The sequence below is a fragment of the Brassica oleracea genome, chromosome C6 (genome assembly GCF_000695525.1).
Source record: "Brassica oleracea var. oleracea cultivar TO1000 chromosome C6, BOL, whole genome shotgun sequence".
Taxonomy (NCBI): Eukaryota; Viridiplantae; Streptophyta; class Magnoliopsida; order Brassicales; family Brassicaceae; genus Brassica; species Brassica oleracea.
The window spans coordinates 39,163,857-39,180,645 of record NC_027753.1 but is presented as its reverse complement, the minus strand read 5'-3'; the positions used below and the strand labels follow the sequence as shown (position 1 = coordinate 39,180,645).

Sequence of the window (16,789 nt, the reverse complement as noted above, 5' to 3'; positions counted from 1 at the left end):
TAAACATTTGGGTTTTATATCACCTTCTCCCAAGCAAAGAGCATTCATGTGTATACATAGAGCGTAAAGAACACGCGCAAGTGGATAACAACAGAGGCAGAGGAAAAAAAAAGGTTTTGCGTAATGATCCCTTTATTTTCGGGGTTCTGCGAAAAAGACCCAAAAACTTTCATTTCACCTCTCTTCTTCTCCTGCTGTCCGATTCGAAGCCATGTCGACTCTATTGAACCCAATCTCATCCATGGCGGCGTACCCATCTCCGGTAGGGTTCGTCTCCCACCTCCCCACCGGTTTCCCCCACTTCCCCTCCGTCAACAAAGGTTTCCCCAGGGTTTTAGCTTCGACCCAGATAACGCTATCCCCCAAAGACTCCGCCTTTACCATCACCGGATCCAGCTGGAAACCCGATTCATTCCCCGATGACCCGAGAAGCGACGAGCCGAGACTAAACAACCACTTCTCCCACCTCCAAAGCCTCGTCACAAAAGGCCAAAAACCCAACGTAACACACTCCACCCAGCTCCTCTACGACCTCTGCAAAGCCAACAGGCTCAAAAAAGCCATCCGCGTGATCGAGCTAATGGTCGCCTCCGGCGTCATCCCCGACGCCTACGCCTACACCTACCTCGTCAACCAGCTCTGCAAGCGAGGCAACGTCGGCTACGCGATGCAGCTCGTCGAGAAAATGGAACACCACGGCTTCCCTCCCAACACCGTCACTCACAACGCTCTTGTCCGCGGCCTCTGCATGCTCGGGAGCCTCAGCCAGAGCCTCCAGTTCGTCGAGAGGCTCATGGAGAGAGGCCTAGCTCCCAACGCCTTCACTTACTCCTTCCTCCTCGAGGCTGCTTATAAAGAGCGCGGCACTGATGAAGCTGTTAAACTCCTGGAGGAGATTGTTGCGAAGGGTGGTGAGGTTAATCTGGTTTGTTACAATGTGTTGTTGACTGGCTTTTGTAAAGAAGGGAGGACTGATGATGCGTTGAAGATGTTTAGAGAGATGATGCCAGAGAAAGGGTTTAAGCCTAATGTTGTTAGTTATAATATCTGTTTGAGGTGTTTGTGCTGTGATGGGAGGTGGGAGGAGGCGAATGAGTTGTTAGCTGAGATGGACGGTGGAGATAGGTCTCCTTCGGTTGTTACTTATAACATTTTGATCAACTCGTTGGCTTTCCACGGGAGGACGGACCAGGCGATGGAGGTTTTGAGCGAGATGGGGAGAGGAGTCACCGCAACCAGCTATAACCCTGTGATCGCGCGGCTGTGCAAGGAAGGGAAGGTTGATCTTGTCGTGAAGTGTCTAGACGACATGATTTACAGACGCTGTAAGCCTAACGAAGGCACATACAACGCGTTAGCAGCGTTGTGCGATGAGCAAGGCGACGACAAGGTGCGTGAAGCGTTTTACATTATACAGAGTTTGAGCAAGAGGCAGAGATGCTGCACGCACGATTTCTACAAGAGCGTGATCACGAGCCTGTGCAGGAAAGGCAACACGTTCGCTGCGTTTCGGCTCTTGTGCGAGATGACTAGGTGCGGGTTCGAACCTGACTCGCACACCTACTCGGCGTTGATCAGGGGGCTGTGTAACGAAGGGATGTTTGGTGGAGCTATGGAGGTTTTGTCGATAATGGAGGAGAGTGGGTTGTGTAAGCCCACGGTGGATAACTTTAACGCGATGATTCTTGGGTTTTGTAAGATAAGGAGGACGGATTTGGCGTTGGAGGTGTTTGAGACGATGGTTGAGAGGAGGAGGATGCCGAACGAGACGACGTATGTGATAGTGGTTGAAGGGATAGCTCATGAGGGTGAGCTGGAGCTGGCTAGAGAGGTTCTTGAGGAGCTGAGGTCGCGTAAGGTTGTGGGGCAGAATGCAGTAGATAGGATTGTTATGCAGTTTAATTTTGATTTTGATTGAAAGAGATCATCATGAGGCTAAACTTGATTATATACATTTTCCTTTTACTGTTTGTATCATTTTGACTAAGAGATGATGTTAGTTTTAAGAGGATGATTTGTTCATGTAAGGTTCAGTTCTTGAACAGGACAGAGATCAATAAGAACCAAGAAACTCATTGTTGTGGTGCTTTTTAAACGAGCCAGAAAAAAACTAAGAGTTCATACTAATGAGGGCTGGGATTTTTAACCGAACCAAAGTACAATTTTTTGGTTTTCGGTTTGGCAATCGGATAGTTCGGTTTTTTAAAAAGAAATTCTAACAGTACCAAAATACCCTAAATTTCGAACCGAAACAAACGGACAAACCGAACCAAAATTAATCAAAAAATTTCGAATTTTATTCAATTTGAAAGTTTAACCAAAATAACGGCAAAACTGAAAACTTCGGTAAAAGTTGTTGAAACCGAACCGAACTTCAGCGAAATCTAACCCGACCGAACTACCCAAACCCGCAGGCCCACGAGTAATGTATGGTAAATAAGTTAACTGTTTAGGGGTACTTTCGTCATTTGAAGGACAAAACTTGTTTATAAGACTTCTTAAAAGCCAAAACGTATATCTTAAGTTCGCCGGTAAATGGAGCAGCTATCTGAATCGAGCCGCCGCGATTCAGCTGATGTGGCTAGCTCTTCGTCATCTACCGCCGCAGATGGTCACATCGGAGGCGGTGGTGGTGGAGAAGCTATGGCTCGAGGGCTATCGGCGATGCTAGAGTCCGTAATTAAGGAATTCGACTCTAAATCAATCGATACTCTCAGTAGCCAAGACAAACTCTCCGGCTCGCTCGATCGACTTGTCCAAGGTACGAATCAATCCCCTCTTCCTTAACCGGTGTTAAACCAAATCGATTCGCTATATTCTTCGTCTCCGGTTTAATAATTTATTTCCTGAAATTACATTGGTTTACGAATCGATCCGGTTAAGTTGGTATCGAATCTAGTTTTGGTTTTGTTAATTGAATGCGATGAAAACAAAACACACAGAGCTCGATCAGTTGCTGGAGAACGCTCCGTTGCCGTTCATTGTACAACACGCGTCGAGGATCTCGAGCGTCAAACAGAGAGTCTCGTCGATGAATCTGGTGCTTAAATCTATACAAAGGCGTATTGATAACATCGATCACATGCTCTCTGCCAACAACATTCAAGGTAATTAGTAGTCATACAATTAGCATATATTTATATTGTAATATTATATCACAACACTATGGTTGCTCACACAGACAAAACAGCTTCGGACACTACTTGATGTAAACACGAGTCACTCTTCGGCTTACGTGTGAGCGTGGGAACTAAGGAAACGACGGCGTTTTGCTTGTCTTTTAACGGGCTTCTATCTAATATGGTCTACCGGTTCTTTTAGCGGGCTTTTATCAACTCTGTTCTTTTTCAGTTTGTAAAAAAATAAACAATTCTCATTTTATTTAATTGTTTTACTAATAAAATCAAAAAAATAATATACTGTTCGTTTGTATTGGTCCATCAATCAATCATGTAGAACAGAATTTCAAAGCGAATATGTCGGCCCGTTAATTGTATTGTTTATAATATCGGTTTTGTTTCTGTTGGGTAAAGCCTTTACAAATACTAATATCTGTGTTTACAAAATCTTGTCACGTGGGTGGACGACAAAATCGATAGAGCCCCCTTAAATATTTACTTGCGTGTGAACAGAGAGTCACGTGTCTTCCCTTCCTGTGCTGGTCACGTGGTTGAAGCCTATATAACTGGATCTCGTAGCCTTTTAGATTAAATAGTGTCTCTACTCTTTACACTACAAGGTCGATGATATTGAATTGTATAGGAGTGTATGGCCTCTGGGTCACATATTCCTCTAGTTAACCACTATATTGTTTCATAACGAACATGTTTTTCTTTAACATAGTTAAAACTTTATATAAGGATGTGTATATATCGATGATAATGATGGGAGGAACTTGTGAGGGTGTTTAATAGTATTAATATGTAAATGAAATGCCCAAAAAGACCGAGCCTCTGACCAGAAAGTTGATTGGTTCCTTTGAAGGTAAACCCATACAAACTCACAAAACTAAACCCATTTCGGGAACTCTGCAAAAGGTTTGTCTTTAACCCACAAATCTAGCTTACTTTATCACTTTTGCAACTTAGCATACTCTAGTTAAATATATCATCATGTAGATGTAACTTTCAAGGCTATAAACCCTAGCTGAAAATTGACTAAGAGCATGTTTATCCGGGGTCCTTACCGAGTTTCTTAGTGCGTGGATCTCCACAAAACTCTTAAGGATCGGTTACAAAAACTACTAATTAAGAACCGATTTTAGTGAGTTTCTTACACTGTTCGTGGATACCACTGACTCGTGGCAGCCAGCGATTGGTTTGTTTTTTAATTTTTTTATTTTTTTTTTAAAAGGGATAAACATGCTCTTAGATGCTGTGAATGAGGATTTTTTCTAGTGAGTGGGAGGAAGGGAACAAAAGAGGCAAGGCAAAGTACAGAGGAAAGAGACGGGTGATAGAGGCTTATAGGGTATTGTACTTTGTATACATACCAATCTCTTGCTGGTCCAATCTTATCTTTTTCTACTAGACTTGATTGTCTATGTAATCGTCCCACAGTTTCGTACCTTTCACGTACCCATTACCATAATAAATTTGAGAAAAAAAATCCTGACACTTAACCATGTGATTCCAAACACTGTCTTGACCAATGACCATCAATATAGATCCACAAGCATTAATGCTTAAACGAACCTTCCTTGATTAACATAACAATAAAATAAACCGCAAAAAAGAAGTCTCAAAAAACTGCATCATTTCCGAAACTCACTAAACGACAAAATATGTTAAAAATTAAAAAAAATATATCACATGAAAGAGACAGCTTAGATAAGCTCCAACGTGGGGAGAGCGCAAATACACACAGAGCAAACACTCTGAGAGAGAGAGAGAGAGAGAGAAAAAAAGAATCTGTTTTCCTATTGACCCACACGCATCCCTCTAGCGCGTTAACCTCACTCTCTCTCAAACCGAACCAAGCAACTACTGTTAAACGTCGATGAACCCTAGACAAAAAAAAAACCTAAAAAATTGCAAAGATTCTCTATGTACACACAGCCTCAAGCTAAAGAACATGGATTACTACTAGCTATCGTTTGTTTCGATTTTAGATTCGATCGGTGGAGTTACGACCTCTACTGATACCACCGTGATGACCTCTGTTGCTTGAGAAGCTCCCTGTTCTATTGTGCTGCGACGAAGCCGAAGCAGAAGCCGATGATGACGTAGTCGAGGAAGAGAAGAACTGTCCGAAGATAACAGAACCGCCTCTGATCGAACAGACGGGGACGTTTAGGACAGGAGTCACCCTCACGTTCGCGCTGTAAGACCTCTCCATCCCTCTGTGTCTGTACCCGCTCGTCCCTCCGTTGAAGCTGCTGGGAGAGCTCGAGCTCCGCTCGAGGCTCTGGAACACGATTTTCCCCGAGGAGTTTAGCCTCGGACTGTCGACGGAGACTCCTCTGCTCATCGCTGAGTCATTGGGCCGTATTGGGCTGCGGCCCACTCTCTCGCGTGACGTCACAAGCCTCATCCTCGGTGGATTGTTTGCGTTTTGGCTGCGAGAGGGAGCGAAGGGGTTCCCGGTTATGTTATGGTTATGGTTATGGTTAGGTCTCTCCGCGTCGAGGGAGAGTCTAGGCACGTCGTCGTGGTCGTGGCCTGAGGAGGAGGAGGAGGAGAGGGACATGCGGGAAGAGGAGATGGAGAGAGATTCGGAGTCTGAGCAGTCCTTGAGGAGAGGAAGTGAAGCATCCGACGTCGTTTTGGAGCTTCGGTGTAAAAACTGTTTTAGCGATGACGTGGACGATCTACTCGGATTCGAGTTAAACGACGTCGTCGCGGCCGTTTTCCTGTTTTGAGAGAATCGTTTCAGTCCCAACAACTCTCTCCACCTACTGGAACAGCGTGGCGCCTTGGGCGAAAACAAACCGCCGTCGCCGCCGCCGGAGATCTCAATCTCAGCTTCCGTCTTCCTCCATTTCTCTCCGGTCTCCACCTTCTCCGTCGTCTGCTGCTTCGTCTTCGTCACGAGTTTTCCCTGCGAGAAAAGTTCGTCCGCCGGGAGCATCCCAACCGGATCCTCGAGGCGAAACTCGAAATCGCCGTCCTCCGGTGGAATCTGCTTCTCCGGTGCGGCGGAAACGTCTTCGCGGCCGAAGGAGGAAGAGGAAGGAGAAGCTCGAGGGTTGAAACAACCGTAAGCGGAGAAATCCTGAGAGACTGTGACATTGTTGTTAACGCAAGCTGAAGCCATCACCGTCGCTCATGCAAGTATCGCCGTCGTCGCCGGAGAATCACAAACGGTTACAGATCTAAAGGAGAGAGAGAGAGAGAAGTCAGATAGAGAGAGGTTTTTTGGGCTACAGTTTGGAGCGTTGCGAGTAAATAAAACGAGCCTGGTGGCGCGTGAATCTCACCGGACTCAATAAGGGTAGTTTCGGTATTTCAGCTGTTGGAGGGAGCCAGTGGCGGAACCTCTTAACGGCTAAATACACGGATTAGGATAGAGTTTAATAATGCAGCTTTTTAATTACCTTAATTGTCTATAGTTTATTTAATAATGGAAAGTAAAAGTAATAGTAGTATCTTTTTTTTCTCTTTATATGAACTGAAATTTCCAAAAAGTTTATATTATGAATTAGGTAATAAAGGTTGAAAAAAGCATGAAATCATTGATGTATAGAAGATCACGTGATATAAGGGGTGTTTTTGATTTATCTATCAATAAATAATAATAACTGCGCTCAAAATACGAATCTGTATGAAATCGTTTTGACAGCTAGCAGTAGCTATTAGATGTTAGATGTTACTAATTGCCTTGGTTAAAGGAAAATGGTTTCACGTTTTGAGATCTCCCTGTGATTTGGTCTTTAATTACTGTTTTGGGGAGTTATTTGTGTTTACTTCATGTGCATGTATGTATCGATACAATGAGTGGTGGTGCAATGTGTGTGTGTCTCTCTTAATCTGGTGTTGTGTCCATTTCAAGATGGACTATAGACTAATCATGGGGTTGAATCACTGTCCTTTCTGTTTGCAGTTATAAACCCATTTGCACATGACACTCTTAACTACATGAATTTTAAAGGGAATAACATGAAGGTACATAGTTTGTCTCATCACTTTCTGAGTCACAGTTCATGTCGATTCAATGATTTCTACTTTTAGTGTAGCCAATTTGAATGCCATATTGATTTCACCTTATCAACCAGCATCGTAATGTTGTTTGTTGACTGGATTTACACCCTTGATTGAAAGCAACTTCCAGCTGTGAAACAGTGAATAGCTAATAAAATTATTCTTCCCTCTTCTTGTATATGTATCTTTAGTCTAAATCTAGAAATGATCGCAGCAGAGAGTCATTTACATCTTCGCATACATTAACTGCAAGATTGTCAAAATATCTAAGAAAAACACGTGACTTTCTCATAGTCTTTTGATAAGAATTACCTTGCTAGCTTACAGCCTACAGCTTTTTCATCTGTGACACCATTATTGTATCGTTCTAGTTGTTTAATAGTAGAATTAACTATAAGCTTGTCACACAAAAAATGGTATTGACTATTTCTTGTGAACGTAGATTTGAGAGTGAGGAAAGATAGAGTAGCTTAGAAGAAAGATGAGGGACTTTTTTAGTTGCACTGTTATTAAAAATTATGATTCAAGAAAGTTCAGGAGATGGGATTATGAAAGCCTTGGTTGACCAAGAAGAAGGCCCATTTTATCAGGTGGAGGCCCGTCCAAGGGTTTGGGTAGTCAAGTTATCAAGGTGTGCCCTTGCTGAGAAAAATGTAGTATTTTCATTTGTAACAAAAAAAAAAATGATGATTGATTTGGAACTTAATACCGCAGATATATGGACCAAGAAGTAGTGGCAAGACCATGCTAGGCTGCTAGCACTTGATGCAGTTGCAACTACTACGATCAGTTGATTATCTGATATTTATATCATCAGAGTATGTTGCTGAAACATATCTTTCTGACGATGCAGAAGCTTGGAGGCAATGCAAATGCTTGTTGATGCAGAGTAAGTCTTTGATCCAGCTTCCTCTAAATCATTAGGTGTTGATGTAGAAAACTTGATAGTGCACCCGCCAGATAAATGGCGAGATGGCTTAATATAATGATGTATTCAAGTTCTTGCGCACCTATAGTGAATATGTATACAAAACACTAGCTAGAATTCTTATAGATTCAAAGTATGTTATGAGTTTTCAACAACATTAAGAGAAGAATAACACAAAACATTTTAGAGAAACTTGAGTTACACACGTCTTATAGATTTACTGAGCCAGAGCACTTGTGTTGTACACAAGAAGAGCTCCTCCGGCGAGAATTCCGGCGAGTGTCACCGCCCAGATTGCTAATCCGGTGACTCCTCCCTTGTACACATCACCACTCGCTGACCACTCGTCCTCGTTGTAGATAGGACTGCAAAACACAATCATCATGTTGTCAACAACATATTCTATGGTTCTTATACAAAATATAAAAAGTGTTATAATCATTTCACCTGTATCCATCCACGTTAGCTCCGTACTTGTCAACGAATTTGTAAACACCATATCCCTAAGATCAAAACGGCATCAGTTAAGAAAAATAAAACTTGTAACTCTTAACGTTAATCTACATCGGTTCTTATGTATATATATATATATATAACCTTGCCCTTTCTGCCGGAGGCGTCGAGGCCGTCCCTCAAGTCCATGCTGCCGTTAACTCCTACAAGCAAATCGATATAACAGAATAAGCTATAGTTTTTAATTAACAGTAGCTTGTGTACCAAGGTAAGAGTCTGGTGTGCATATTATACGGACCAAAGGGCTTGTCGGTCTTGATCTTCTTAACTCCACTCGCGACAATCTTGAAGGAAGAAGGAGCTCTTGTGAGCGTCGGCAATCCTCTTGCTGACATCTTCTCCACCGTGAAACCCGCGGGTTTCAACGTCACCGATGAAAGCATCACTGAAGCAGCCATTTCTTCTCTCTGTGCGTCTCTCGCACTAGTGCATGTGTGTGGTCATCTAAATATGAGAGGAGATGCGATAAGTGATTCCTGTCAGGACACGTGGCGTTTTCTGTATGGCTATGGTCTGGATATCTTCTTCACTAACGTTATCTCCAACTGGTGAAGGTGATTCGTCTATGTTCTTCATAAGTTTTGCCACGTTACACAAATAAGAAGTAGTTTTGCCACGTTGGATTGTCACTATTTTAATTTTCAATTTAGATCCTTATACAAATTAATTTACTTTTACAACCCATACTAGTTTTTTGGTTGCAACTGTGGGTGTAGGTAGGCCTGAGACTTTTATCCGAGATCCGGATTCGATCCGAGATTCGATCCGGATCCGATCCGAAAATCCGGATATCCGGAGGGGCCGAATCCGGATCCGGATAGTAAAATGTTGGATCCGTCAAAGCCGGATCCGGATCCGGATATCTTGATTTTTTTAGTCCGGATATCCGGATCCGTAAGTTTTATAAATATCTATTTCAAAAATAGTAATATCTATATATAAAAATTAATTTTATTTCATATATTTTCATTTTTATAATAGTATATATATATTTCATGTAAATTTTGTAATATTATACATAGAAATAATTAAAAACACTATATATATTTTTATTTTTAAATTATTTTTAATATTTTTTATATATTAATATTTTATTTATTTATTTTAAGGATCCAAATCCGGATCCGGATATCCGCCGGATATTACAATTTTTAGAAGGATATCCGACACCCGGATATCCGAGAACCCCGGATCCGGATAAGGATAGTAAAATTATGGATCCGCCGGATAAGGATCCGGATCCGGATACCTTAAAATTGCGCGGATACCCGATCCGTCCCAGACCTAGGTGTAGGACCTAGAAGACCTAAAACCCAAATAACTTCTAAGGAGTTAATACAGACGATCAGCTCCACTCCGGAACTTAGGCCATCTTTAACCCTAACACTTCTAATGGGTTGTTGCTTAATCAAAGTTTTACTAATAAATGATTAAGCACCCTTTAAGCACCACTTCTTCAACATCTTAATTAATCACCCCTCAAGTAGCACTTCTTATTTTGTTACGGTATGTTCTTGTTTTGTTAAATCCAAAAATTATTAAGCACTCCATTTAAGCACCCCGGTTAATGGTTCTTCTAATGGAGAGTTCTAGTCACACATTTTAAAAATTAGAAACTTTCGATTTGGTTTCTCGTAAACTTTAGAAATCCCCAATTAAATACTAATACAAATATATACATATATATGTATTTTTAGAACTTTATGACTAGGACCTTGATTGATAGTGCATTAGCATTAGCAGTAGCTGCAGAATTTGTATGTTTTTGCTAAATTGTTTAATATGATGATTGGTAGAGCAGTATGAATATGCTATTTAAAATTATTATAAAATTTAGTATATAATATACAATATATTTATTTTTAATGAATATATTTCTAATATAATATATATATATATATAATATTTTAGAAATCAAAATTTTATTTTCTAGATATAAAAATAATTTTATGATATTATTAAATAAAATAAATGAATTAATTATATATTTTCCTTAATTTTATAAATTATAAATGAAAATGCTCTTCTAAAAGCTTAATAAGAGAACATTTGCCAGAGAGTATTAACATTTAGTAAATGCTTCTCTAAATGCTTTTCTAACAATTGTTGATTAGACAATGTAGAACATAATGCTAATGCTCTACCAATCAAGAGCTAGATCGTAACCTTCAAAACGCTTAAACCATGGTTTAATTTTGTCTGACTAAGCAAAATGCAACTTAATTTCTAACTACGAATTAAAAGTTAACAAGTTTAGATTTTTGTCGCATTTTTCTTACCACCAGATTACCACTGCTTAATTACACTTATGTTATTTTGGGCGTCATCAACTGAAATATTAATCTATGACCTTCAATTTTTTTTTTTAATAAAAAATTACATAGTATTGATCCCTAAATTTATAAAATATATATTTTCTAAAAAACCTTACTAAATTATTTATATCCCTTGAAATCTCAATACCAGCCTTGGTTACCCCTACTAGTTTGTCTGAGATTTGCAATGTCTTTCCTTTGTTGATGCATACAACGAAGCTCATATTTGTCAAGCTTCCAACTACGTCTGGCTACCACGTTTCTAGTCGCTCGTTGCCGTTGACAAACAACACAAGTAGATGATTTGTTTGTGTATCTTTGATCATTAATAAAATCATAAATGTTTGATGCTCCTTCAACCATGGCTTCTCCATAACTGGAAACATCAACAAACTTGACCCTTGTCTGAATATTATAAGAGTCCTAACAGCAACACAAGTTCTAATCATATTTATCATATATAAATCCGCAGGAGTATATGATTGCACTCAAGGATCTGGTCAGCGTGCTTTAGTAGAGTATTCTTTAGAAGACTACGATTAGTATTCGTTTATCTTCTTCCCTGCATACTCTTCTACTCGAGTCATTAGAATACTATCAACTAGAGTATTATTTATAAGGTATAATACAAATCAACGTCGTTTTAATTAATACTTGGTTGATCAGTCGATTTGTAAGCTACACGTCTAATCGTGAAGAGATACAAAAATACAACTTACAATCAAATATTTCATATATATTGAATCTAAAATGCGCCCACCACAACTTAAATAAAAACATTTCTTCCCGATCGAGACTGTTTCCATTGGATGTGGACCCAAAAAAGTCAATGATCTATATCAGTAGTTCTGTCAAGGAACATTGAACTCTTCTTTTAAAAGTAATTATAAACTTTGCGGATAACAAATTACTTTCAAGATAAACTCATTTTAGTAAAGTATAAATAATGTTATACATAAAAAAAGATATACATACAAACAAATTGTAAAATACAGCTAAATATATTTTGTATGGCATATGGATAGAAGAATTTGGAATCTTTGTTGTATTCACATAATCCCAATAATATAAGCACACGGTACTATGGATGCAGATATAACAGAACATGCTTTAACTAAATAATGCCAAATGGAACGAAGAAACACACATGCTCTAAAACACATAAACTGAACCAAATTCTCCAAATTCCACAAGAATATTTTGCGGACATCATATAATGCCAATAGAATAACTAAATAAGCAATTATTGGATAAGCTGTTTTTCTATAGATCAATAGATCTAAACCGAATTAAAAAAAAAGGTTCAGAACATTTCACTATTTTTTGCAGTTTGACTTGCAATATTACAGATAAAGATTCGGTTCGGTTCGGTTAGATTCATGATTTTGGTATTCAACATTTTACAGGATCAAACCGGAGTCAACGTAGCTGTACTGTATAAACAGTAGGAGCAACCGCAGGAGATTACACACTCTTGGAAGTAAAGTGGGACCCACAAGATTATACACTACTTCAGTAGCAGTAAGTATGTTCATTTAACACTAACTAAAGGCTAATCAATACGCCAAAGACTAATTATAATAATTAACGACTTTAACCTCTCCGCCTTCATCTCTCTCTCTCTCTATACACTAAACTTTGTCGCCATCATCTCTCTCTCTCGGAACCTTTTGAAACTTTTAAAGTTTTGTTTTTTCGCTTTTTTATTTTCTTTCACGAGCTCTTTTAGCGTTTCTGGAAGCTTTAATCTTACCAGTGCTACCCCCCCTCCCAATCTAACTTTAGCTAAAGCTTCTTACTTTTGTTTATCTCTCTCCCGTGAAAGCTCTTGTCGGCGGTGGTGATTCTCCGACGAAGCTACTTACTCACCGGAAAATTACTATTCTTGGCGGATCCGATTTCTTAAAAGTGGGACCTTGATGGGTAATTTAGGGAATGTCTTTGAATGAAGCAAAGACTTGTTGGTCTTGCTCTAAAAGAGGAAAGGGAAAGATTCCATTTTTAGTTTTGTCTTTGCCTTTGGAGGGGGGAAACTTGCATGTGAAGGGATCTGGCGTTGAACGAATAAGCCTGAGACCGTACTGTGTGTATCTTCTCTGTCAAGCCCATGTCGGAGAAGCTAGTTGAGTGAGTCCCTTTGGTTCTGTTCTCACAGCAATCAATCCTAAAGTTAATGTCTCTGTGAGCTTAGGGATTAAAGTGGTTGGCTTTGAGAGATGGAGGATATTGGGTTGGTTAAACAAGGTTGGAAATGGATGCAGTCTCAGAAACATATGTGCTCGAACGCTTGTTCTGCGGCGCGGCGTTTTGTGGAGAAGATAGGGGAGCTTGTGGAGCGTCACTGGCCATTGGTGTGCAGTGGGTGTGGGAAGCTGTTAGGGATGCTTCGTCTGGGGACTCTTTACTGGAAAGATTGTATCTTGAGGGGTTTCCGATGCAGTGCTAAGTTGGGCTCAGCTGCTTTGCTTCTGATCATGTGGAGTTGCTTCCTTAGCTTGACTTCCTTGTCTTGCTTGCTCTATGTTCTCCTCAGTATGGTATTGTCTTTACACTCTTAACTCCTTTCTTTTTTTAGATTTTAGATCTTTGAATAGGATTGTCACGTTTACTAACAAAACTGATTCTGAAGTTTTTTTTGATACTACACTACATTGTAGATTTGGTTGTGTTTGATATATTGTATTGAATTGAATATTATGCAGGGAGCAGCTGCAGCTGTTGTTGTGAACTTGGGTTGCACTCCTGGGCTCTTTATTGTAGGACTGTTTGGTATTTTGATATTATGGATGTATGCAAACTTTTGGATCACCGGAACATTGTTCATAGTTGGAGGCAAGTTTTCGATTTTTCATGCTCTTTTACTGTTATACAACACAACCACAATTAGTGTTCTAAAAATCGGTCTGAATGAAACGATTTTTATAGAAAAATCGGCATAGAAACGGTCTAATCAACGCCTAGCGATTTTTTGAACATTGACCAATTTAGGAGAAGATTAGTTTGTTGGGGTAGCTTTTCAGGTTATTGGTCAATGAGTCTTATAGTATTCATGATCTATACTATTTTACATGATGTTAATTTCTCTAGTTTTTTTATATTTCAGGCTATTTATTCTCCTTAAACCATGCCCGTCTGGTGGTTCTAATGGCTGCTGGATATGCGATGTACTGTGTCAAAGTCAGACTCGGATGGCTTGGAGTTCTGCTCTCAATGAACCTTGCCTTCTTGTCAAACGATGTGTTAAACTGTCTTCTTCAATGGTGTGACAATCTAAGCGAAAAGCCACAACCTGAGGAGCCAAAGAAGTCTGAAGAAACGATTATAGAAGAAGACTATCCAGGGGAATTTGAGTATCCTTCAGTTCCTGTCGAAGAAGAAGAAGAAGAGACAGAGAAAAAGGTTCACGAGAATAAGTCATCAGCTGAACCAACTGCTCCTACTACAACTGTTGTTAACACCGTGAAGGAGATTACTAGTGTTAAGATGGTCAAAGTGGATACAAGTTCGTCAGCTGATGAAATGAAGAGGATACTGAAGAGTGTGAATCATTATGAAGCGTTGGGGTTTTCAAGGCATAAGAAGATTGATGACGCTGTGCTTAAGAAAGAGTATAGAAAGAAGGTTTGGTTCTTTGTTTCCAATTCTTTAATGCAGTTTATGTGAAGGTTAATGAGAGAGTATGTTGGTTTTGTTTCTAGGCAATGTTGGTTCATCCTGATAAAAATATGGGAAGTCCTTTGGCTAGTGAATCATTCAAGAAGCTTCAATGTGCTTACGAGGTAGGAATGTTGATGTTTATGTTCTTGGTGACATGTAAAGGCTTGAACTTGTTTTTGTTTTGTTTCTCAGGTTCTTTCTGATATTGTGAAGAAGAGAGATTACGATGAGCAATTAAGAAAAGAAGAGTCTAAGACCAGGAGTGTTTGTCAGACATCTCATGCTTCTTCACATCAGGTTTAGTTACTTTCCTTTAAGCTTCTCTGTAGTATCTTCTTTTGGTGTGTGTTTGTCAGACTTTTCTTTTTTTTTATTTGCAGAGTGGTGCTGGTTATAGAGCAGAAGAGTCGAGGAGGATACATTGTACAAAATGTGGTAACTCACACATATGGGTATGCACCAGTAGGACTAAAGCAAAGGCAAGATGGTGCAAGGTGATTTAAATCAAAACCATTCTTTTGTTATTTAAATGCTCTTTTTCAGATAATTTAATCTGTTAAACAAAAATGTAGGATTGTGGTCAATATCATCAAGCCAAAGATGGAGATGGGTGGGTTGAACTCAAAGGGACATTACCCTTTGAGAGAGCACATAAGGTTAGTAGCTTTGTTGCTTGTAATGATGGAAGATCTTGTTTTGGTTTAGCTTAACCACTTTGTTTTTTTTCATGTCCTTGAAGATTGAGATACCACGCGCTTTTGTTTGTGCGGAGAGCAAGATCTTTGACGTCTCAGAGTGGGCCATATGTCAGGTCTGTTTCTCTCTTATCTCTATGCGAAAGATGATTGAGATTTTACATGAACATGTTTTTTGATTTTTGACTTTGATTAATAAATAACAGGGAATGGCGTGTAGACCAAACACGCATAGGCCAAGCTTTCATGTGAACATGGTTGGGTTAGAGAAGACAACGCAGAGGTCAAACTCGAGTAGGTTCCCATGGGATCTAGACGTGGAGATGATGGATGAGGACGAAGAGGAGTTTGAGCTGTGGCTTCAACAAGCTCTTGCTTCTGGTCTGTTTTGCGAGACCTCAAAACGCAGGAAAAGCTGGAGCCCTTTCAAGTTGAGCCAGATGAAAAGCAAGAAACAGTGGCGAAGGACATCCACTTGATGTATAAGTTTATTGCCACAGGGTACAAGAGACAGGATTCACAGCAAAGTGAATGCAAAGATCTGAGTAGTAGCAACTAGCAAGCATACTCTCTTTGGGGGATCTTTCTCTGTAAATAGAAGCTGTTGGAGGATTCTTGTTCACTTGTTTTCTTTTTAGTCTTGTCTACTTTGAGCAAAAAAAAAGAGAATTAAAGAAGCTGTTTATTTTTACGTGAATTTGAAACTCCACATAACCGAGTATGCGGTATTATTGCATAATTAATGTGTTTGCTTCATGTTCAACCCCGCAAATTGTCTAGAAGTGGAAAAACAAGAAGCAAAGATCTGTCTTTAGATTAAGAAGTCATATCTCGTCTTCTTCTTCATCAGTTAATATATGCAAAGAAACAATAACTTCGAGAAGAACTCGCAAGACCGGTTTAGGTGGTTGCAAGACCGGTTAGATTCCAAAATTATTACCGTTAGGAGAGAACCGCACGCACGCACGCACGCACGCGTTTGTGGCGATCGAAACCGACTCAAAACTTGAGAGAAATATAGCCGTTGTAGCTTCTCTATAAATATGCAACACACCAAGACACATAAACACTTTAATCAGACAACAAAACCGAACTCAAAACACACTATAATCAGACAACAAAACCAAACCATTATTTCCTCTCCTCCTTTCTTCTTCTCCAATTATATCGATGTCTGATCAACAACGCCTATTAAAAAAACACTGAAGAAGAAGAAGAATAAAAATCTCCAACCTTTCTTCCACTAAAGCTCCCTGTAAATCTTTCAATCTCATTTCTGTGCAATGGAGAAGCCACCGGAAGAAAAATCCACCGCCCAGAGACCAAACCGGTTTCGAAATCGATCAAAGCCGGTTCTCCAATCTTTCAATCTCATTTCTGTGCAATGGAGGGCTGGGAGGGAGAGAGCGGGCGGGGCGAGAGAGAGCGGGAGAGAGAGAGCATGAGAGAGAGGGGGAGGTTGAGAGAGGGGAGAGGGCGAGGCGAGAGAGAGGGCGGGGCGAGAGAGAGGGCTGGGAGGGAGAGAGGGCAGGGCGAGAGAGA

At 40.0% G+C, this 16,789-nt stretch overlaps 5 protein-coding genes across 5 annotated transcripts; 3 read left to right on the top strand and 2 right to left on the bottom strand.

Annotated features, from left to right (window-relative positions):
• The first annotated feature begins 36 nt into the window (after positions 1-36).
• On the top strand, positions 37-2,085 carry LOC106300055 (pentatricopeptide repeat-containing protein At1g79080, chloroplastic). The gene has a single exon (XM_013736112.1). The coding sequence runs from the start codon at positions 212-214 to the stop codon at positions 1,916-1,918; it is 1,707 nt and encodes a 568-aa protein (XP_013591566.1). The 5' UTR covers positions 37-211; the 3' UTR covers positions 1,919-2,085.
• A 425-nt stretch (positions 2,086-2,510) lies between these two features.
• LOC106299181 lies at positions 2,511-3,417 on the top strand. Its single transcript, XM_013735310.1, has 3 exons — positions 2,511-2,761; positions 2,943-3,107; positions 3,182-3,417. Exons 1-3 carry the CDS (start codon positions 2,536-2,538, stop codon positions 3,205-3,207), a joined length of 417 nt encoding a protein of 138 aa, XP_013590764.1. The 5' UTR covers positions 2,511-2,535; the 3' UTR covers positions 3,208-3,417.
• A 1,388-nt stretch (positions 3,418-4,805) lies between these two features.
• On the bottom strand, positions 4,806-6,517 carry LOC106297058. Its single transcript, XM_013733342.1, has one exon. The coding sequence runs from the start codon at positions 6,253-6,255 to the stop codon at positions 5,107-5,109; it is 1,149 nt and encodes a 382-aa protein (XP_013588796.1). The 5' UTR covers positions 6,256-6,517; the 3' UTR covers positions 4,806-5,106.
• A 1,638-nt stretch (positions 6,518-8,155) lies between these two features.
• On the bottom strand, positions 8,156-9,074 carry LOC106296569 (photosystem II 10 kDa polypeptide, chloroplastic). The gene is made up of 4 exons (XM_013732727.1): positions 8,819-9,074; positions 8,665-8,723; positions 8,515-8,570; positions 8,156-8,432 (listed from the first exon to the last, which is right to left on the bottom strand). Exons 1-4 carry the CDS (start codon positions 8,976-8,978, stop codon positions 8,285-8,287), a joined length of 423 nt encoding a protein of 140 aa, XP_013588181.1. The 5' UTR covers positions 8,979-9,074; the 3' UTR covers positions 8,156-8,284.
• Positions 9,075-12,527: 3,453 nt separating this feature from the next.
• Positions 12,528-15,932, top strand: LOC106296538. The gene is made up of 9 exons (XM_013732686.1): positions 12,528-13,432; positions 13,598-13,727; positions 13,999-14,516; positions 14,594-14,674; positions 14,745-14,849; positions 14,933-15,046; positions 15,125-15,208; positions 15,292-15,363; positions 15,454-15,932. Exons 1-9 carry the CDS (start codon positions 13,112-13,114, stop codon positions 15,724-15,726), a joined length of 1,698 nt encoding a protein of 565 aa, XP_013588140.1. The 5' UTR covers positions 12,528-13,111; the 3' UTR covers positions 15,727-15,932.
• Positions 15,933-16,789: the final 857 nt, after the last annotated feature.